This window comes from Ochotona princeps, chromosome 25 (genome assembly GCF_030435755.1).
Source record: "Ochotona princeps isolate mOchPri1 chromosome 25, mOchPri1.hap1, whole genome shotgun sequence".
In the NCBI taxonomy this organism is placed as follows: Eukaryota; Metazoa; Chordata; class Mammalia; order Lagomorpha; family Ochotonidae; genus Ochotona; species Ochotona princeps.
The window spans coordinates 907,313-929,398 of record NC_080856.1 but is presented as its reverse complement, the minus strand read 5'-3'; the positions used below and the strand labels follow the sequence as shown (position 1 = coordinate 929,398).

The 22,086-nt window shown below is 46.4% G+C and overlaps 1 protein-coding gene across 1 annotated transcript in view; it reads left to right on the top strand.

Moving 5' to 3' along the window:
- The window catches only part of EXOC4 (exocyst complex component 4), a 599,303-nt gene that overhangs the window by 59,164 nt on the left and 518,053 nt on the right, over positions 1-22,086 (top strand). The window contains exon 6 of the mRNA XM_004598184.4: positions 10,934-11,177. Within this exon, the coding sequence (XP_004598241.2) occupies positions 10,934-11,177 (244 nt within the window). The remainder of the gene's footprint in view (positions 1-10,933; positions 11,178-22,086) is intronic.

The following is a 22,086-nucleotide window of genomic DNA, read 5'->3' as shown; positions in this document are numbered from 1 at the left end:
GTGGGGAGTCCCCAGGTGGGATGGATAGCCCATTGGGGTGTGAGTGGGTTCCGGTGGGGAGTCCCTAGGTGGGATGGATGGATAGCCCATTGCGGTGCGAGTGGGTTCCGGTGGGGAGTCCCTAGGTGGGATGGATAGCCCATTGGGGTGCGAGTGGGTTCTAGTGGGGAGTCCCTAGGTGGGATGGATAGCCCATTGGGGTGTGAGTGGGTTCCGGTGGGGAGTCCCTAGGTGGGATGGATAGCCCATTGGGGTGCGAGTGGGTTCCGGCGGGGAGTCCCTAGGTGGGATGGATAGCCCATTGGGGTGCGAGTGGGTTCCGGCGGGGAGTCCCTAGGTGGGATGGATAGCCCATTGGGGTGCGAGTGGGTTCCGGCGGGGAGTCCCTAGGTGGGATGGATAGCCCATTGGGGTGTGAGTGGGTTCTAGTGGGGAGTCCCTAGGTGGGATGGATAGCCCATTGGGGTGCGAGTGGGTTCCGGTGGGGAGTCCCTAGGTGGGATGGATAGCCCATTGGGGTGCGAGTGGGTTCCAGTGGGGAGTCCCTAGGTGGGATGGATAGCCCATTGGGGTGCGAGTGGGTTCCACTGGGGAGTCCCTAGGTGGGATGGATAGCCCATTGGGGTGCGAGTGGGTTCTAGTGGGGAGTCCCTAGGTAGGATGGATAGTCCATTGCGGTGCGAGTGGGTTCTAGTGGGGAGTCCCTAGGTGGGATGGATAGTCCATTGGGGTGCCGTAAGTTAAGGTTGGAGGGCATCCCTGAGAACTTTTAGGCTGTTATTAATTAAATAAGAATTTTGATTGCTTGTGAATGAGTCGTTTTTCAGATGTCTTATTTAGAGGCAGAGCTGAGTGGCTATTTTGTGAGTTTTTTCTATTATAGCTCATAAGTTACAGATTGCAAAATACATTCTATCATTTAAGGGATGCTGCGGTCCTGTGAGGTATTTAAGACAGGCACCATTGTCATTACTGTTAATGGTTATTGTATTTCTAACCACTGACTTATGTGTGAGCGAATGTTTAGAGCATTGTAAACATTGCATAGAATTACACAATTCTATGTTTCCAACATCTAATTAAAATATTTACGTATTAAATACAGAGTCAAGCACAGATTGGCCAACACAGTTAGCTTAGCTTAGCTTTCCTACGTATCAGTGAAGAAAATCAACGGACACAAGAAAGAATCAGATACCTGAGAAGTCTGAGAAGTCCATGTACATAGAGTGGCAGTTGCTTGGTGGAGGTTACGTGTCCATAGTATATACAACCTTCATGACTCCGTGAAAGAAGCTAATGGAATAATGGGCAAAAATAGGAACAGGCAGCCTGTGCAGAGGAAAGCCATGCGTAGAAACAGCTAAGAAACTGCATTTTGGTTTCTTTAAAAAAATCAGATTTCACTCTGAAAATTTTATAAAAACGAAAACTGAAACTGGTTAGCGTTGCTGAAGGAGCAGGATCAGCTGAGGTGGTCCTTGTTGAGGCCTGGCCTCCTGGTGGGAAGTATCCTGCAGCTCTGCGCTTTCTTCTCACCGATCCAGTGCTTTGTGATGTGCAGGGTGACTAGTGTGTGATTAGGACTAACTGAGCTGTAAGACAGAAGCAGAACCAAGACCCGCAGTAGAGTGTAGGTGCAAGCCCTGGGCTCCCCGGCCGTCCTTCCATCTGGCCGACGGCTTTTGGAATGTCTGGACTAAGCAGGGATTCCCAGGCTACATTTTATTCACGCTCTTGCTGGGAATGTGTGAATATTACTGTAATGAAACTGGACTTTTCTTTTTGGGACCAGCATAAGTTACACAATAAAATCCAATGAGAATATGGATTAAATGATTGTTTTTTTCTTTTGATGCTGTTTCTTTAATGTTCATTTATCTTCTAAAGTCTGATTCTGAGACAGAATATTTATATCAAGGAATTTGAGTCTCAGGAAGATGTCTTGGCAAGGTTTTCGACACTGCTTGGGTCCCCCCATCTCACGTTGGCATGCCTGTGTTGGTGCCAGCTGCTGTAACTCAGCCAGCACCTGCTGACAAGAGGTGCTGTAGCCTTCCCAGAGGCCCTTGCATTCAGCAGTGGGAGCTGCAGCCCAGCAGAGGAGTCCCAGAGTTTCCCTACTAGGTCTGTCCCCAGCCCTGGTCTTGTTGATGCTGCAGGTGCTTGACCTAGACTGACATTGCCCGTCTGCAGTCTCAGCTCCTGCTGATAGGTGTGGCAGCCCGTTGAGCTGGTCTGGCCCACGCCCTGTTGTGGCTGTTGTGTGCCAGTGGGCGTTGTGGCCCGGCCTGTGCTGCATCTTTGCCTGGACTGGCCACCCCAGCTCCAAGTCCTGTGCCCCCCAGCAGAATCTGTGCTATAGCAGGTTTCCCCACTCCCAGCTTCAGATCTCACACGTGCCAGTGAGTGCTGAGACCCTGCTTGGCATGGGTCTGTTCACCATCCTGGCTTTTGCGTGTGCCAGTGGGTGTTGCACACTGGCCCAGCCTGACCTTAGCCCAGCCACGACTCCCATGAACGTCAGATGACTTCCTGTCAGCTGGTTCCATGGTTCCATCTGGCTCAGCCTGTCACCCCCTCAGATGCCCATGCACGTCAGCAGGTGTAGCAGTTCCTCAAAGGGAAGCCCACAAGTCTCGTCCGGAATTTGCTCCCAGATCCAGTTCTGTCACATTCTGGTGGGTGACATGGCTCACCTCATGCCCCAACACTTGCCGGCTGATACTGTGATCTAGTCCCATCAGACACGCAGCTTTGGTGTGTACTGGCAGGTGGCAGGTGATGCTCCTTATTCAGCCTAGGTCTCCCATGCGGGTGGATGCCTTGGCCTGACCCAGTATGCCCTCCGCTTTCCCTGCTCTAAAGAACCCTGTCTCAGCTCCCTCACCTACCTGGTCTGTGGCCAGAAGTCATTCCTTCACTGGCAAACATGCCCTTAACCATTCCCACACCAACAGGTTCCCACACCCCTTTCCCTGTTGAATCAGCCACACTCCACCCAAGGGCCTGGAGTTGCCTGTCTTTCCCACATAGCTCTGAAAAAAAAATTAAAATAAGCAATGACACGGACATATTGGTATTGCTGATACAAATTTAGCATTAACCAGGCCCAGAATGCCTGCCAGCTCTGGGCTACTATTCCCCGAGAGTAACACTTACCTCCCTACAAGGCAACCCAGGCAGTTACCTTCTGCTGGGGTCTTTATTACTGTTTTCTTCTTTGCCATTATTCTGCTAGTCTTTTTTTTTAAATTAAAACTTGCTTATTTATTTGGAAGTGAGAATTTCCGAGATGGAATGGAGATGGAGAGAAAGAGAGGAAGGGAGAGAAGTCTTCGTTCCTTGCTTCACTCCCTGATGACCGTAGTGGCTGGAGATAAGCCGCACGGAAGCAGGAGTGAGGCACTTGCTCCGTGTCTGCTGTTAAGTGGCAGGACCTGAGTGTTTGGGCCTGCTCTGCTGCTTTCCCGAGGCGTTGCAGGGAGCAGGATTCAAAGTGGAGCAACTGGGACTGAACCGATGATACGGAATGTTGGCATTGCAGGTGGTAGCTTATCGCACTACATCACAATGTTTGCCCCGATTTTGTTAGTCTTTAACAACTTATGTTTTTGTTTTTGAGCTGGAAATTTAAATCTTGCATTTCATTCTTTTATTTTTAGTGGCAATGGTATGAATGTTTCTCACCACGAAGACACTGATATGAAGGCTTTTCTTTATGTGTGAATTGTATTTAAGATGCTGGTTTTCCTTGAGGAGATGGGTGCACGCACCTCCATCTGCCCTGTTCTCTGAAGGGACCTTCACTCTTGCCCGTGAGTCAGTATCTCTTTCTCTTCTCTCTCATTCTCTCTTCCTGCGTTTCTTTTCTGCTTCAGTCACTTTTTACGTATTTCTATTTTGTCTTTTTCTCGTTCTGGTTTGTGACAGCTTTTCATGTCCCCAGATTGTTTTTTTTTCTTTATTTTTGACAGTCTTTATGTGGTTAATTAGGACACAAAGGTTCAAGGGCTACAGGAACCAGGTTGTTATTTGAGTACATGAATTCCAGTGGGAATATTGTCCTCTTGGTTTCTGGTGTTTCAGTTATTTTGAGAAAATTCACCTCCAATGATATCTGTTGGACTTTCTGACTTTTTCATAATACCTTAGCGTGAAATTGTTTTTCGTGTTTTTCTGTTCATTTTTGCAGTTTTGGGATGCTTCAAGGCATTCCTAGCTCGCTGGCGCCCTCTTCTGTCAGCGTAGCGAAGCCCAGATTATTGGGTGGATCTTTTGGGAAGATTATTTGTTCTCACGTCCTGGAGGGAGTGACTTTTTTTCTTTTTTCTTCCTTTGCTTTTAATTGCCTGATAGTCAAAGGGTTTCTGTCTCTTCCTCTGTCTTATTTGTCTCCCAGAAGTTGGTATTTCGATTGCTGCTCTTAAGTCCTGTCCCTGTTGTCAAAGTTCTCTGATGTGATCGGATACTTTCAAAAAATATCTTGAAACTTAGGGTGGACACTTGCTATGGTGGTTTAAGATTAGCCTTGAATCCTATTTCTGTTCCTCATGAGTTTTTAGTATGGCTCCGAAGGGGAAAGCTGGTACCTGCACCAGCACGTGAGCTATGCTGAGATGCAGTGGCTGCGTTCACGTCTCCTCAGCGCTGGCCCCGTCACAGGTTTTATTCTCCTTTTTCTCTCTACAAAGCCTTTTGACTTAGCAAGAACAGGAGAACTCTAGTGTTTGCATTTGTTTATTTTTATGTGTGTCTTTTGGATCTTGGGCGTTTTGTGTTGTCATGTTACCTCGAGGACCTGGTGTTGGTGTAGTTCTGTGTATTGTTTTGGGAATATACTGAGAGAGGGGAACCCAAGGACCCACCTTTGTTAACCCTTCGAAGTCCCAAATGTGAAAGTTTAAAACCATGTTTCTTTTGCTATTTTCTTTCTTTTGGCTTTTGATGTCTTATTACCTCTTTTAATATGGCGGTGAGTGAATGGAAATCAAGGGTCAGCAGGATTACATGATACAGGGGAGAGTACATGCCTGGCAGTGCTGTGGATGTGATCCCATGTAACATGACACGGGGGAGAGTACACGCCTGGCAGTGCTGTGGATGTGATCCCGTGTTACATGACACGGGGGAGAGCACACGCTTGGCAGTGCTATGGATGTGATCCCGTGTAACATGACACAGGAGGAGAGTACACGCCTGGCAGTGCTGTGGATGTGATCCCGTGTAACATGACACGGGGGAGAGTGCACGCCTGGCAGTGCTGTGGATGTGATCCCATGTAACATGACACGGGGGAGAGTACACGCCTGGCAGTGCTGTGGATGTGATCCCATGTAACATGACACGGGGGAGAGTGCACGCCTGGCAGTGCTGTGGATGTGATCCCATGTAACATGACACGGGGGAGAGTGCACGCCTGGCAGTGCTGTGGATGTGATCCCGTGTAACATGACACGGGGGAGAGTGCACGCCTGGCAGTGCTGTGGATGTGATCCCGTGTAACATGACACGGGGGAGGGTACACGCCTGGCAGTGCTGTGGATGTGATCCCGTGTAACATGATACGGGGGAGAGTGCACGCCTGGCAGTGCTGTGGATGTGATCCCGTGTAACATGACACGGGGGAGGGTACACGCCTGGCAGTGCTGTGGATGTGATCCCGTGTAACATGACACGGGGGAGAGTGCACGCCTGGCAGTGCTGTGGATGTGATCCCGTGTAACATGACACGGGGGAGAGTGCACGCCTGGCAGTGCTGTGGATGTGATCCCGTGTAACATGATACGGGGGAGAGTACACGCCTGGCAGTGCTGACCAGGGATTCCAACCTGGCATAGTCGGGCGATTGTCAGTGTAACTATCAGTTTGTTCTGAAGTTCCCTGTCTGTTACTCTGTGTCTTCTCCACTGGTGTTTGATGTAACTGAGGAGCGCACAGTCAGCGCTGCCCGAAGCCAGAGTGACTGAGCAGAGGTTTGTGCTGTGGATGTGGGGAAGGCCGACTGCATCTCCTCCCTCATGGCCCGTTTGCCATTCTGCGGAGATCTTCAGCCTTGTTTCTGAGCTCTTTGCAGTTCTCTGCATTCTGAGTTGAAGCTGTTGCTGTGTTTCCTCCCAGGACCTAGTGTGGCCCTGCAGCCCCTATGCTGGTCTGCTCGTGGCTTTGTGGAAATGGAGTTGCTATTACAGGCTGGCACCAGGCTTTTTGCCGGCCTGTTTCTGGAGTGGGGTGTTATGTTGTCTTGGTTTTCTTCAAAGTAGTTTAATGTGCACCTTAGGGGTGCTTAGTTAACATTTTTGAAGTACCTTAATCAGGAATCTACACTCCAGGGTAGTTGGTTAACATTTGAAAGGCCCTAATGAAGATTCTGTCCTCCGGAGTCTCACCAGCACCTCAGATACCTTTCTCAGTCTGCTCTGGCAAGTGTATTAATTAGACGAAAAGACATAAAGTAATTTTGCGCTGGTGGGAGAAATATTCAAGATACGTAGCTGCCTGGTGCTTCCATGGAGACCTGGACGAAGGATAAAGGGTTAGTGGTATCAAGTAAGTAGACCTTCCAGTCCCAGCCCCCCCAGCTGGGTCCCACATGCAGGATGTTGTTGGCTGAGCTTGAAGTCTCTTCCAGGACCTGTGGGCCAGGGCCAGCAGGGTCTGCCTGCTCTCCCAGACTTGGTAGTTTTCTTGAAGGTTCTTTTTTTCCCAATAGTTTCCATGTCATATAAGGAAAATATTTCTCTTTTAAAAATATTTATTTATTTGAAAGAAAGGCAGAGTTAGAAGGAGAGACTGAGATCTTGCTTCTGCTGGTTCAGTACCCAAAGGGCCTCAGGGTCCCGGCACAGTGGGAGCCAGGTGCCTCCTCCGTCTCCCACGTGGCCACAGGCCAGGCACGTGGGCCGCTTGCTGCTGCTGCTCTCGGTGCAAGCTGGGTCTGAGGAGGATCAGCCAGGATTCACACTGGAGCCCATGAGGGATGCTGGTGCCGCAGGTTGAAGTCACATACATTAACTTTGCATACTTGAGGTGTCCTCAGAATGTAAGGGATTCTCTGAGGAGTTTTGTTGTAAGTGCTGCTGTTGTTTCAAATGAAGTAATATAGCTTTTTTTTTTACAGATTTATTTATTGTTATTACAAGGTCAGATATACAGAGATGAGGAGAGACAGAAAGATCTTCCATCCGATGATTCACTCCCTAAGTGACTGCAACGGCCGGTGCTGAGCCGATCCAAAGCCAGGAGCCCAGATCTTCTTCCAGGTCTCCCACATGGGTGCAGGATCCCAAGGCTTTGGGCCATCCTCGATTGCTTTCCCAGGCGACAAGCAGGGAGCTGGATGGGAAGTGGAGCTGCCGGGATTAGAACTGGCGCCCGTATGGGATCCTGGTGCATGCAAGACGAGGACTTTAGCCGCTAGGCCACGCCACTGGGCCCTAATAATAGCTTTTGAATAGAACTTTAAAGTTTGTTACCAAGGCCCCTTCTTCTGCAGTTTGGTTTGTACAGCTGTAACATTCATTACTGATCTTGTCTTATCCAACACAGTGGATAAAGAAGGCACTCAGATTGGTAGTTTAAACATTGTTTTCGTGCACAGAGGGTCAAGGTAACCAGCGGGGTCGAAGCCGGCTAATCCTCCGCCTGTGTGGACACTGGTTTGTGTCTCAGTGCTCTGCTTCCCATGGTTCTCCCTGCGGTGGCTTGGGACAGCTGCGGGGATGGTGTGTCATTGAGGCCCTGCACACAATAGGGGAGACCCAGAGAAGCCCAGCTCTGGCTGCTACAGCCTGTGGGGAGTGAGCCAGCAGATGGAAGCTATTTCTCTCTCTCCCTCTCTCTTTCTCTCTCTGCAGCTCTGTCTCTTACATACAAAAAAAAATTAAAAATTAAGCATTTAATTGCTTCTGTGGATTATTTACCTTGTTTATCGGTTCTTTTCTAAGTGGGCTATCACTGATATAGTTATACATGTAAGTAGTTATAAAGCATGTAAACAGAGATAGATTAAAACCAATAGAATTATGAGTTGTACAGTTTGAAAGGACATTAGTTATTATCTCACTAATCCTTTGAGTCTCAGAGAGTCTTAATTAAACCCTTTCAGCATTACAGACTTAGCCTCTACACAGACCAAAGATGCTGTTTATGTCTATGAGGTATGCAAACATATGTCGGACTATTCCTGTTTGTACATGCGGAAAGGTAGGGATGTGTGTGTGTAGTGTGCTGAGGTGTAAGGAGTGTGGCAGGCCTGTGTGTGTGTGTGTGTGTGTGTGTGGTGTGCTGAGGTGTAAGGAGTGTGGCAGGCCTGTGTGTGTGTGTGTGTGTGTGTGTGTGGTGTGCTGAGGTGTAAGGAGTGTGGCAGGCCTGTGTGTGTGTGTGTGTGTGTAGTGTGCTGAGGTGTAAGGAGTGTTGCAGGTGTGTGTGTGTGTGTAGTGTGCTGAGGTGTAAGGAGTGTGGCAGGCCTCTGTGTGTGTGTGTGTGTGTGTGTGTGTGTGTGGTGTGCTGAGGTGTAAGGAGTGTGGCAGGCCTGTGTGTGTGTGTGTGTGTGTGTGGTGTGCTGAGGTGTAAGGAGTGTGGCAGGCCTGTGTGTGTGTGTGTGTGTGTGTAGTGTGCTGAGGTGTAAGGAGTGTTGCAGGTGTGTGTGTGTGTAGTGTGCTGAGGTGTAAGGAGTGTGGCAGGCCTCTGTGTGTGTGTGTGTGTGTGTGTGTGTGGTGTGCTGAGGTGTAAGGAGTGTGGCAGGCCTGTGTGTGTGTGTGTGTGTGTGTGGTGTGCTGAGGTGTAAGGAGTGTGGCAGGCCTGTGTGTGTGTGTGTGTATGTGTGGTGTGCTGAGGTGTAAGGAGTGTGGCAGGCCTGTGTGTGTGTGTGTGTGGTGTGCTGAGGTGTAAGGAGTGTGGCAGGCCTGTGTGTGTGTGTGTGTGTGTGGTGTGCTGAGGTGTAAGGAGTGTGGCAGGCCTGTGTGTGTGTGTGTGTGTGTGTGTGTGGTGTGCTGAGGTGTAAGGAGTGTGGCAGGCCTGTGTGTGTGTGTGTGTGTGTGGTGTGCTGAGGTGTAAGGAGTGTGGCAGGCCTGTGTGTGTGTGTGTGTGTGTGTGTGGTGTGCTGAGGTGTAAGGAGTGTGGCAGGCCTGTGTGTGTGTGTGTGTGTGTGTGGTGTGCTGAGGTGTAAGGAGTGTGGCAGGCCAGTGTGGGTGCAGTGGAACGATTGGGTGAGGGCATCAGAGTCATCCACATTAAAGTTTATCTGTCAGTGAGTCTTCACAATCGTCTTTGCCAGATCTTGATGTGGCAAGATACTGAGAGGCAAAAATAAGAATTTTAGGAAGCAAAGTATGCCATTTGTAATGTTGAAAGTATGTTACAATGCAGACATTGAGTTGCAGGCTGCGCGGAGGGAGGTTCACCAGTGAGGAAATATCTACCTGTAGTTCTAACGGTGGGTGACGCCTTTCTGACTTTGAGTTAAATTATTTTTGTAGATTTTTTTCCCACAAAGCAGCAATGATTCTTTCTGACCTCACAGGGTTTTTGTGATTATTAAACTAGTCATGGTTGATTATGTTATCTTTTTAAATTGTCTTCTAATTTTCAACAGATGTGAGTGAAATAATATAAATTGATTAATATTGGATCTGTTCAATGTTTATGCTCTAGGAGATTTCAGGAGACAGATAAAATTCTAAACAAATGGGCCATTTGAGGATGTGGCATTTCATTATTCACATCTTGCTGCTTTGTTGTTTCTTGTTTGGCTGTCCATGATGTTGCTGAGCTTCTGCCGAGCTGTACGCCCTGGCCTGATGACTGGCCAGTCACCTGCGCCTGGTGGCTGCAGGGCCCAGGGACCCTTACTGTGGGTCCCAACGCTGACTCCCAGTGCACTTTTGTAAAGAGCTTTTGTCTTCGGAATTTGCTCTGCTTCTTCCCTGCTTGAGGCTTTGTTTCTCGGTCCTGCTTCATTTCCTTCTTTAATGTGCAGAACTTGAAGCTTACACTTGGATGTGTTTGCTTCTGTCTGTCTTATTCAAGCCATTTGTGAGCACAAGAGTTCTTTTTAGAGAAGAAATTTGTAATGTGATCAGTGTGTAAGGTGTACAATTCCTGACTTCACGGTCAGAGTTCCGTGTGTGTTGTTTGGGGGAGAGGACCTAGGGCCGCAGTGGGAGACACAGGTCTCTGATCCTGGCCCGCCCTGCCCTGCCCAGTTATTTGCAGTGTTGAGAAAGATTGGGCTAAGCCATTTTTCCCACTCGTGGAGTGACTGGTGTAGATGAAAACTGTCCTCAAAAGGTCTTAAGACTTCATGGGTTACCAGCAAGATCTGCCTCCAGGAGATCATGATGTTGTACAAGTATTTTTGTAAAGAGATAAGGAGTCAGTCCTTTGTTTTTGAAGTATCTAATTTATCACTTTTTTTTTTGACTCCCTTGTTCATACTGTTTTCCCTTGATTTTTCTTCATGTGCTTTTTAAAAAATCTGTTGTAATTTTAAACTTTCGCTGTCATGTAGGGATTTATAATTTATGTTTTTCTCTAGCTGCTTATTATTGTTAACTGCTACATAGGGACTTGAACCTATTTGTGACACTTCAGAATTCTCCTGCAGCACCATGAATGGCATTATATAAACAATAAGTACTTAAATATCACAGACCCATGAACTCATGTCAGAAGTAGTTCTGTGGAAACTTACTGCTTTTGCATACTCATTTTTAATTGCTTCAACCTCTTACTGCCAACTGGTGGGTATAATTTGAGTAGTAGAAATATAATGCTGTGACACTTGGGTGGTTACTATGCAAATTAATTTAATTGAAAAATCTTCTCTGGCTCTTTTAAGGGAATAATCAAAACGGTCATCCCATTTATTGGACTGCTGTGTTTTCAGATTTTATAGTGGGAACTATGTCTGATTAATTTTTTTAATTTGCAGCCAAGGACATAAACCTGCAGGACATTAAGGAAGATTTAGAACTGGATCCAGAGGAGAACAGCACCCTTTTCATGGGCGTCCTTATCAAGGGACTGGCCAAACTGAAGAAGGTTCCAGAGACAGTCAAGGCAATCAAGGAGCGCTTGGAGCAGGAGCTCAAGCAAATCGTGAAGAGGTCGACAACCCAAGTGGCAGACAGTGGCTATCAGAGAGGAGAGAGCCTCCCTGTGGAAAACCAGCCAAGGTGGGTGGGCACGCAGTCTCTGTGTCTGGTCTGAAAGTGGTGCATTTTCTACGGTGTTGTCATCTGTTGACATTATTGCGCTTGGACTACTGTGGCCCAAACAGACTTAGATAAAAGCAACCTGGCTATGCAGAATTTCCTCTATTTTTAATGTCTTTATTCACATACATTGAATGGTAAGATTCAGGTATATATCTATAATAAAGGTGGTTTATGTGCAAATAGATTATTGGGTGAATAAGTTGAAAGAATGTGATCTTGCATATGTACTGGTTACTAAGTAGTGTTTCCGGAACTTTATGTGCTGTTAACTCATTTAGTTCTTTCTTCAACTTACTGAGCTAGTTTTGGTGTCTGCATTTTGTAGGCATAAAGACTGGGGCTTAGGGATTAGGTAAATCCAAGCTCACAGAACAAGTGGCTGATCTTGTAGCTGGTGGTAAGTCAGTTTGATCCCAAGCCCATGTTTGGGGTTTGGCATTGGGCCTCATGCGTAAGCTGCCCACCTTTCACTCTGGTGTTGCATGGTTCAAGTCTCAGTTCTACCCCCTGACTCTGCTTGGCGTTACTGCAGACGTGGGGGGTATTTGTACTCAGGTCATTAGCCTTCTGTCACTCACATAGGAAACCTAAGCTGGATTCGTGGCTCCCAGGTTCTGGCCCAATGCCACCCTGGCTATTGTGAGCATTTCAGGAATTAACTAACAATAGGGAGTCTTTGTTTATTTGTCGCTCAGTAAGTATATAAGGTCTGTGGTCTTTCCTCTTTACTTTCTTCTCTAATGTGTTGAGAAATTTGCCTACAGGCAAATCAGACTTAGGAATTTCTGCATTAAAAGAACAAATAGAATTTAAGTTTTGTAACTTTAATCCCAAGGGTATTATAGAAATTGTCTTTAGATTCTAACTCTGTGACTGTCATGCACTAGGAGTTAAGATTTTAGGGCATAGAAGACTAATGTCATCTGACAGTGTTTGGAGTTGGAATTTTTCTAGAAAATCAGTAGTTCTCTACAGAGGAGTCTGTGCCATATCCTCTCCCTGCTCCGCTTCTCCCTGCCACACCCACATGCATCATACGTGTGCAAGGGCAGGGACTTGGCTTGTGGGAGAACGGTCGGTGCTAGTGACAGCCTCCTACGGGCACAGAAGGGAAAGCCGAGTGTGTCTTATCAGTTGCTAAAGTGTTAGACCTGCAAGGAGACTGTGTCTGATGGGTCCAACAGTCTCTGTGTTACTAAGGAAATGCTACTGTTAGTAGTTAGGAATTTTATCTATTTTTAGAGGAATGTAAATTTAGGGAGGAAATTGTCCATTTAGTGTAGACTTTTCCAGATATATTTTAAACTTTGGAGTCCATGTATTTTAAGTTTTCTCATGTTCTATTATACATCTAAATGATAATTGATTTTAAAAATCTTCAGAAATCAATCCAGTTGTAAATTTCATTCAGAGTTAACACATTTGGTGAAAGAAACTATCTTTCACCCTTCTGCTAGGACAGAATGTTTCAGAACAAATGTTTGAGAGCGGGGTTTTGGAGAGCAGATCTGACTTCGTGTCTTCAGGGTTGCTTGCTGGCTGGCTTTAATTATTTTCATTTTAATTTATTTCCATTTTATATGAAATGCAGAGAGACAGACACAGATCTGTTATCTGTTTTACTCCTCAAGCACCTGCAAGAGCCGGGGACGGGCCAGAGTCTGGAATGCCATCCTGGTGTTGGTGTGAGCAGCAGGGACCCAAGCACTTGAACCTGCTGCCTCCCAGGGTGCGGGTTTGCGGAAACTTGATCCACACATTCCAGTGTGGGTGCCGGCAGCCCAGGCAGGGACTTAACCATGTACCATACGCCTGTCCTTGCACATTCACTCGTTTTGTGTATTTCAGAGGCAGAGTGAGAGGAGAGGGAGAGACAGACTGATGAGCAGGGAGCTCTCAATTGATTTATTCCCACAATGCTTGTGATGACTGCAATTGGACCAGGCTAAAGCAGTGGATGAAACTTCATCTAGCTTTCCCTTAGGAGTCGCAGTTAGGCGATGACTTAAACTTTGAGCCAGTCATCTACCTGTTGATTCCCAGGTTATATGCTAGCGAAAAGCTGAAATTGTTATGAGCCAGAGCCAGGATTTGAATCTAGGTGAACACATAGACACACATGTAAGGAATGTATGTTCTCAGGCAGTGTCTTAACCACTCGGCCAAGCATTCGCCCACAAGGTTTTTTGCTCTGTACTTGATCTTGGTCAAAAGGCTGAAAAGCAGTAAGATGATTTGCTTTAGGAGTTACAGGGTTATGGTGCTTAGAGGAGTTCCACCAGTGTCTGTCTGTTCCATGTATTATTTATTTATTTTTTTTTAATCTTAGGAGGTTTATTCCAGTGGGGCCGGAACAGGGGTGGAGGTGTTGGCGAGGCGAGGAGGAAAAGGGGAAGAGGGGAAGGGAGGCCGGAAGGAGAAGAGTCTCCATGTGTGAAAACACGTGTCGTTACTGCTGCCTGTGTTCACTTCCTTGTTCTCCCGTCACTCCTGGGAGGGCATAGACAAGTTGGAGAAGGGTTCTAAGTTGGACTTTGCTTTTTATCTTTTTTGTGCGGCACATGAATTTTTTGAAGATGTTTTGACTCTTTACTCACAAATTATTTGAAACCTTCATTTGATATTTGGCCTGTTACTGTGAGTCCCTGAGTGGACATACCAGACTTTGATAGTATAAGAACATAACTATAGCATATATTTTCAGAATGATGTGCAATGTGAAACTTGTGAATTATTTCTGGAATTTTCCATGAAGTATTTGCCATCTTAGGTTGCCCATGAAGTCACAGAGCGAAGTCTTGGGAAGGTCTGTATGCTGGCACACGAAGGAATTGCCGTGAGGCTCACGACGCTGTGCTGCTGGGGCTGGCCGCGCCCTTCGTGTGCTCCCTGTGTTGGTGTGAGCTGTGTGCCTGCTGACTGATTCTAACACTCATCATGCTTTACACTCATGGTTGTGAGAACTGTTCTGTTTTTCTTTTCCTGCTTTCTCAGTGTGTGAAGACCATAGGTTTTCAGAAATACCTGGGATTATTGCTTCAAATGTTTAAAAAGTATACTTCTAATATTTTTGTAACTCAGAGTTCAGAACACAGTATGAGGACATGCTGGTTCATAGAACACTTTTATAAAGTGATTGTGAGAGAGCCTGAGAGCTGAGGCCCCAAGGTTGGTTTTCTAGTACAAACACAATGTTCAGGGGAGGGGAATGAAATGAAGTAGTTTACACATACCACCAGTGATTTCTAACAGACCTCTGGACAGTGTGAGGCATGTGTTTCTTTTTAAAATCAGAAACACTCCCTTTTTGCTTTGCTCCCTCCTTTCTGTCTAGTTACGTTGCTTTTGTAAGTACCTAAGATGCAGAGCTTGGAGGAACTGGTCGTTTTATTTTACAGGAAAGTCATCTGAGAGCAGCTTTGAAGCAAGGTCAGGCATTTGTCCTTGTGGCTTTTTGTAGCCATTTCCAGGCAATGCTGCCGCACCTGGACATGTCTGGAATGAGGAAGGGTCTCTGTGTAATCTAGATGAGCAGTTAATGCAAATCAAAGCAAGCGGGAAGCGATTATGGTTCCATTTGATTCCACATATCCATGAAAACATGTTTCAAATATATGCGACTGTTAAATATTGAATGATGTGAATATAACAAACCAGGGACATACAGAAAGAATTTTTTTTTATTAATTATTATGCATTATGTGACAGTTTCATAGGCTCTGGGAATCCCCCCACCCCTCCCCACGCCCCTCCCCCCTGGTGGATTCCTCCACCTTGGTGCAGTATTACAGTTCAAATTCAATCAAGATTCTTTCCTTGCAAACATATACCAAACATAGAGTCCAGCTACTTATTGTCCAGGTGGGTTGAACAGTTTCTTGGGGAGACCATTTCTGGTCCAAAGTTAGAGCTGGTAGAATATCATCCCAATCAATTAAGAGTCCCAATATAACATCAACAGCAATTTGCAACATTATGGAATTGACATGGTTTTGCGTATACAGAAAGAATTTTGCTGTTCAACTAGTATGTTTCCAATGCAGCTTTACTGGAAATGTTGTTTAAACAAATGAATTATTTCTTTAACATATGGGACTCATTAGTCCAATTTCTAACTGAAATGTATAATTCCTTGTCATGGAAGGTTTTCTACCTATCTGTTTTCCTGAAAAGCTTAAATAGATTAATTGATAACAGCTCCATATATCACTGTGGTGAATTAGGCGTATCAGTGATGGTCATAGTTTTTTCCATAATCATGACTTTGAACAGCCGTCTGATTGCGTATTAACCATTGGTTACAGTTTCTGGAAACGAGGTTCTTGATTGAATAGACTAGAGATTTTGTTGAATATCACCTTTTGCAAATCTTAGTTTTGTATTTAGGGAATCAAAAAGTCTGCTGTGAAATTTCTTTGTTTTACACACTACAGCAAGTTCAAATTAGAGAATAGTTCAGTTAGGGGAAATAGTTTATTTAACAAGTTGTAAGTTTAGATATCAGCCTTCACACTTCATTAAGGTTACTTCTCTCTGTCAAATGGTGGGTGCTGTCATCCTTTCTTTTCTTTTTTGGGGGGAGTGTATTTGTTGGTATCATAATGCAAAAGGTACTTGTCAAGTAGTGCTAGAGTTCTTCTTTGCAGAGGCAGACAAGCTGTGCTAAGTGAAGCTCATGCCTTGGTTTTTGTAGGAGTGGTGGTGAGTGTGTGAGTGTTTGTGTAGGAGTGGTGGTGTGTGTTAGTATGTGTAGGAGTGGTGATATATGTGTGTTAGTGTGTGTAGGAGTGGTGGCATGTGTGTGTTAGTGTGTTTGTGTAGGAGTGGTATATGTGTAATGTGTTTGTGTAGGAGTGGTGGTATGTGTGTGAGTGTGTTTGTGTAGGAGTGGTGGTGGATGAGATTCAAGCACTTGCGTTGGATCTTGGGCTGTGCGTCGTATTCTCTGGGCTCCTGCAGCTCCTTTCCTGGTCCATCGCCTTGTTATCTCTGGGCATTTTGAGGAAGGCACTGACATTGTGTTTGTAGCCTGCTGTAGGGTGAGGCGTGTGCATTAGCATTGTTTCGTTACAGCAGAATTTCTGCGACAACCAACTTAGAAGGTTTGTTTAGCTCACAGGGTTGGCAGTTCAAGGCCTTGCTGAGGACCTCATGGCATTGGCAGATGGTCATGGCAGGAGAGTGTGCTGCAGCAGAGAGCAAGAGTCCCAGCCCCTCCCCAAAGTGCCATGAAGCCTTTAATCATAGACCTTTGCAAACCATAGCAACACACAGTAGGATTTTCTTTCCAGACCTAGAGAAAAATGATCCTAATATTTTATATGGAAACACCAGAGACTCTGAATAGCTAAAGCAATCATAAACAATAAAAGTAAAGCTGGAAGCATCACAGTACCAGATGCTTTTTTGGGAGGTTAGTTGGAAGCAACAATAGCAGGTGTCTGTTCTGACACTTTGAGTATGGACATGGCCGCATCCATCAGTTCAGGAAACTCCCTGTCACTGGCTTCGGGCAGCCTCCAGCCCGTCAGCTACTTTTTGCTGTTGCTTTCCGGGAAGGAAAGAGTCCTCTATGGAGCCAAACCACATGAGGACAGGCAGCTGGCCTCCATCCTTCTCACTGTCAGGGACGGCTGAAGTGTCCATCTGCACACTCATTCTCATCCTCCAAGTCTGGTGTTCAATAGCATGCACTCCACACTGCCTGTGCTCATTAAAACAAATGAATTTCATTCATTAAATTTCACTCATTAAAACAAATGGTTTTCACATGCCTCATGGCCGCGATGGCCCTGGATCTGTGGCTAGCGATGTTGGTCCTCTCATTACAGTGCAGCTTGTCTCCATGAGCAGCCAGGGCTCTGTCGAGCTCATCAGTGGAGGGGTGATGACCGTGCCCTGATCCAAGATGATGGCCACAGTACTACAGTGGACGCTGTTGGGCGATTCCTAGGCCTGGCTTGGAGCAGTTACCTGTGCAATCCTGCACTGCCTGTGCAGTGTGAACTTCCAGTGGGGGAACTGTAGTGGCAGTGTCTTTCCGCCATGGAAATTGGCTGTCTGGGTTTTGTAGAGAGGATGTTCCTGCCTCATTCCTGGTCCTGGTCTCATTCCCCACCTCCCCCCGGGAGAAGGGCAGTCTTGGTGTGGAAAGTGCAGCCCTGCCTGTACCCCAAGGCCGCTGGTGGCGGCTGTCCTGGGGAGGGTTGGCTAGTGTGGTCAGAGGCCGCAGAGTGCTTGGAGACTCATTACCAAGCAGGAGAGTCAGCCAGTTATCTAAACAAGTCCTCTAGAGAGCATGGACCTGCACAAATGCATGCCCAACAGTGTGAAGGACAGACACCAGGAACTTCAGTTCGTTGTCTTTGGGAGGTGGTTTTTCTTAAATGATACTTTACCTAATGTTTCACTACTGTTCATAGAGTAGGGAAAAGGCTTTTGAAAGGAAAATGATATTTAATGTGGAGTAAAAGGGGCTTATTTTTAATTTAGGCCCAATTTGTAGCACATCACCATCTGAAGTTCTTTGAGGTCATCATCAACCCGTGCTCAGAAACCTGGCCTGATGAGGAGGAAAGTGACAGGAGGAAGTGACGAGGGCAGCACCCAGGGCCACGGTCATGTTATTTTTACTGTTTCCTTCTATATTGGTAATAAGTTTTTCCTGTTCTTTTCATTCTGCAGATGGGGAATTAGTCAGCACTCTTCAAATAGTAACTTCCTGTCACATGAAACCTGTTATTAATGAGTGGTGAAACTTATCTCCATCCCTTAAAAGTGCATATTAGATAACCTTAATGACTAAGTGGATTCGCCTCCTGCTTGCAAAGAGAAGAATTCACTGAGCTGAGCTGAGCTGATGCAGACACTGCCTGTTGAGCCAAAGAGGGGAAGCTGAGACCTTTCTGAGATGGTGTAGCTGATGCTCAGTGTCGTCTTAGTTTTTCAATGTAAACATGTAAGCACTGAGTTCAGTACTCCCAGAGCGCAGCCGTAGGGAGGGATGTGTTCTGTGGTCACTGCCTTTCTGTCGGTGGAAAAACCCAGAACTCTTCCTTGAAGGTCCCGGCAGATAAGTGCTAGAAACTGTGTGTGTGTGTCTTTGTCTTTGCTTCATGACAAGGTCAAACAGTTTCTTGGCTGGAACCATGAATTTTCCAGCCACCTGAGTAATTCAAGGTTCCCTGGATGTTAAGTTTAGATTCAGGTAGTCTTATCTCTCTTATGGAACAACTTTTTCGTTTGATGCTGGAGCATTGCATCCTGGGTACTTCTTGTCCTGTGTTGCAGCGACTGTCTGGCGTTCTGTCCTTGGCTCTTGCCTGTTTCCATGGTGGTGCTCGAAAGGTGAGGCGCACAGGGAGACCTTGGGGTGGGAGGTTGGCCCGCGATCTGCAAGAGTAACTAGCAGTTTACTTGTAAGAAGTGTTCAACGATTTTTAAAATCCATCAAAGACAATTGGACTTGTGCGTCAGGAACAAATACTTCTCTTCATCCTGACACTTATGCTTTTTTGCTTAAAATAGATTCTGCTGCAGTATTAGTAAAATCTCTGAATGCATGTATCTTTCAGCTTGTAACCATACATCTTCAGCTGTTCATGTTTAAACTGATGAAGAAGATATAATTTTTGTGAAATATTTTCGACTGTGAGATTGATTCCCAGACCACAAGATTACAGTCTGTACTGCGTATTGTCTCAGCACTCACCTCCCATCAGGGTTCCCTCCCATTTTGCTGCAGTTGAGTTTTCATTCTTCCATTCAGCAGATACTGCCTGCCTGCCTGTCTTCTGCTAGATACTATGACAGGTACTATCATACAGTGGTGAGTCAGGAACGCTTCTTAGTTTGGAAGCATCTGTTACCCCTGCTAAGTTGACTGTCCACAGGAGGAACGGAGACTAGTTGGAGGACTGTCTGACATGGTCAGCTTGGCAATAGCCACGCATTAGAAGAGGCTCTTTGAGAGCTAGTCAAGATTTCAACAGACCTGTTGGCTCTGAGGAAAGGGTGGAGCTGGCAGATGTTGACTGGGCCAGCAGCACCATTCCCTGACGTTGGGTTCCTGGAGAAGCAGGCCTGGGAGGGATGTGCTGCGTGCTTCAGTCCACGTGGAAGACAGGATTGGGAGTGGTTAGCAGGTGGATAAGCTCACCTAGAGGAGGCATGAGGACTGTGAGGAGTGTAGCATTGAAGGAACAGGCTAAGAAGTTCCTCCTGAGAAGGAGCAACTGAAGGGGCAGAAGAGATGAAAGGAGTGTCGAGTTGTGGAACCGGTGAGACAATGCTTCATGTAGTGGAGAGTGGGGAGCAGAACTGAGAGTTGTGGCTGTATGATTATAGACCAAAGCTTTGGTGAGTTGCAGAAAATGAGTATCCAAGACTTTAATAAGAACTGTGTTACAGGAACACCACAGCCAGAGACCTGTGTGCAGTGAGCAGAGCGGGCGGGTCTGGTGGCCTCTGTCCAGCCTTGTTTTCCTAATACCTGGAGAATTGAGACCTGTTTGAACTATCTCTTATATTGTTTCTTTTTGTAACAGCCCTGAAAACAGATTCTCCACCTTTGTTATCTTTGAACGCCAGTTTTCCTTTCTATAAAGTGGAGACAAATATATCTGTTTTTCTTCTCTCTGCTCTCTTCTTGAAAACCACCTTTAAGGAGAGACAGAGATCTTTCACTGACTGGCCCATTCCCCAGATGGTCTCACTTTCTTGAGCTGGTGAGGTCTAAGGTAAGGAACTGGTAACTTCCTCTGAGTTCCCACATGCTGTAGGACTCATCAGCTGGCTGTCCTCTGCTGCTTTCCCAGGTGCATCAGCAGGCGGCTGGAGGCGCCCTTATGTGATGATGGTACTTTGGGTGACTTTACCTGCTGTGACAGTGTCTACTCCCTTGTATGATTTACGTATTTGTTTGCAGGTTAGAGGGAGATACACAGAGAAGTCTTTCACTTGCTGGTTCGTTCCCCATGTGGCTGCAATAACCAGAGTTTGGCCGGAGCAAAGCAGGCGCTTCTCCCAGGTCTCCAGCTCACTCAGGTGGCAGGGATGGGCACATGGACCATCTAGTGTTGCTTTTCCAGGCTCCCAGTGACAAGTAGAGTAGCTTCCGTAGGGTATGCCGTCCAAATAGCTTGTTCCACACTGGTTCCTGTGGTGAGTATTGGAGGAGGCACCGAGTGCCGTGCTGACACGCTGTTGCATTTAGTAGAAGTGTCATCGCTAGCTTAGCTGGCTCTGTTGCCCTTGGTGTGCTGTTGTCATCATGGTCATAGTCACCGTGTCATTCACCTACTTGAGGATATTCTACGACAGCTTCAGCTGCCTGTGGCACATAGAGGTGGGACCCTTGCCTGCACATTGTCAGGTCTTGCCTCATACAGGATGTCCTGCAGTGTGCTCATCTTTATTTCAGAACTCAGTTGTCTGCACAGTTTGCCTGACTTCCTCATTCTGGACACTGGACTGTGTGCTGGGGAGAAGCCTGAAACAGTAGCTCTGCCCTCGTGTTCCGGCTCTGGAGGCCATGCACTGGGCAGTTGGTCACTTTTCTCGGTTCTCTGTAATTATGTTGTTTTATTGGAAGGGACTGCAGGAACTTAGAAGAAAGGGAATGTTGAACTTTATTCTGTGAATTGGCTAGTTTTATGTTATAAACTCGTCCAATTGACTTGATCAAAGGGAGATGTCTATTAGCATAATATGGCATCTCTGAAAGCAGGCAGGGCTTTGCTACCTGAGTGGGAAGGAGGAGGTGCAGCTGGGCCTGTGGAATGCCTGGAGCAGCTCTCATCTCCTGTCCTGTCCCTGTGGATGGTAACAGCTAACGGAGCATGGATCAGTTTCACTTCTGTTTTGCTTTTTTTCGGGGTGGGGGGGAGTTATATGCGTCTACATTTTCCCCCTTCTGATTCTCAGCATGAGTTTGTGATTAGAAAATCTGAAGCATGACCATTTAGCAGAGGGCTGATTTTCAAGTCGATATCTCATGTTGATGCTTTCCATTGGCCTTCTTGTCCCATTGCCACCCAGGAATAATATCCTCCTTCACCCACTGTGATGCTGTATTATAATACAATGGATAGTACACTGCTACTTACCATTATGTGATTGTAGAAATAACCTGTGAGTGTGTGATTTTTTTTCCACTGAAGTGTAGATACTACAATTAATTGGAATTCAGATCTCTGAGGTTCTTAGGCCGAGTCCTGTAAGAAGCCTTTCTTAATCCAACTCAGCTTCAGGAATCATCAAGTAAGTAATGATCCTGCCTGGTGCTTTGGCTTTTAGGTCAGTAGTGAAAACCTTGATCCTAACAGGATTTCTCCTGCTGAGCTAATCGTGATGTAATGCTTTGTTTATTCTTTGATTTAATACTCTGTGGTGAGAGTGGTCACGAGATGATCTGTGTGGCTTTGTGCACTCCCAGCATTCTGAGTCTGCAGCCAAGGGCAAACACTTGTGTTTGCAATCCTGTGTTCTCTGGGTAGATGGAGAGCGCACAAGTTCACATGTTCCAGCTTCGCTCTGGTAGCTTTGAATTGGGCCAGCCTGGCACAGATTGGGTCCCATGAAGTGTTTTCTTCTCTCTTATACTTGGGACCCCACGTTGATCTTGCTTCTCCTCCTTTACAGGCAGTATCCGTGCTGGTGGGAATTGAAAGTATGGGATTTCCTTTGGTTTCTCTTGCCTTCTTAGCTGTTAGCTAAGCTAAGCACCCTTGAGCACCTGAGTGCAGCTCCCTCCCCAAGGTCACTGGGACCTCGGGCTGTCTGTTTATCTTATCTGACTTCCATGTAGCATTTCACTGCTGCTGCTCTCCGTCTTCTGAAACACTGTTTGGTTTCTTTCTTCTTCCCT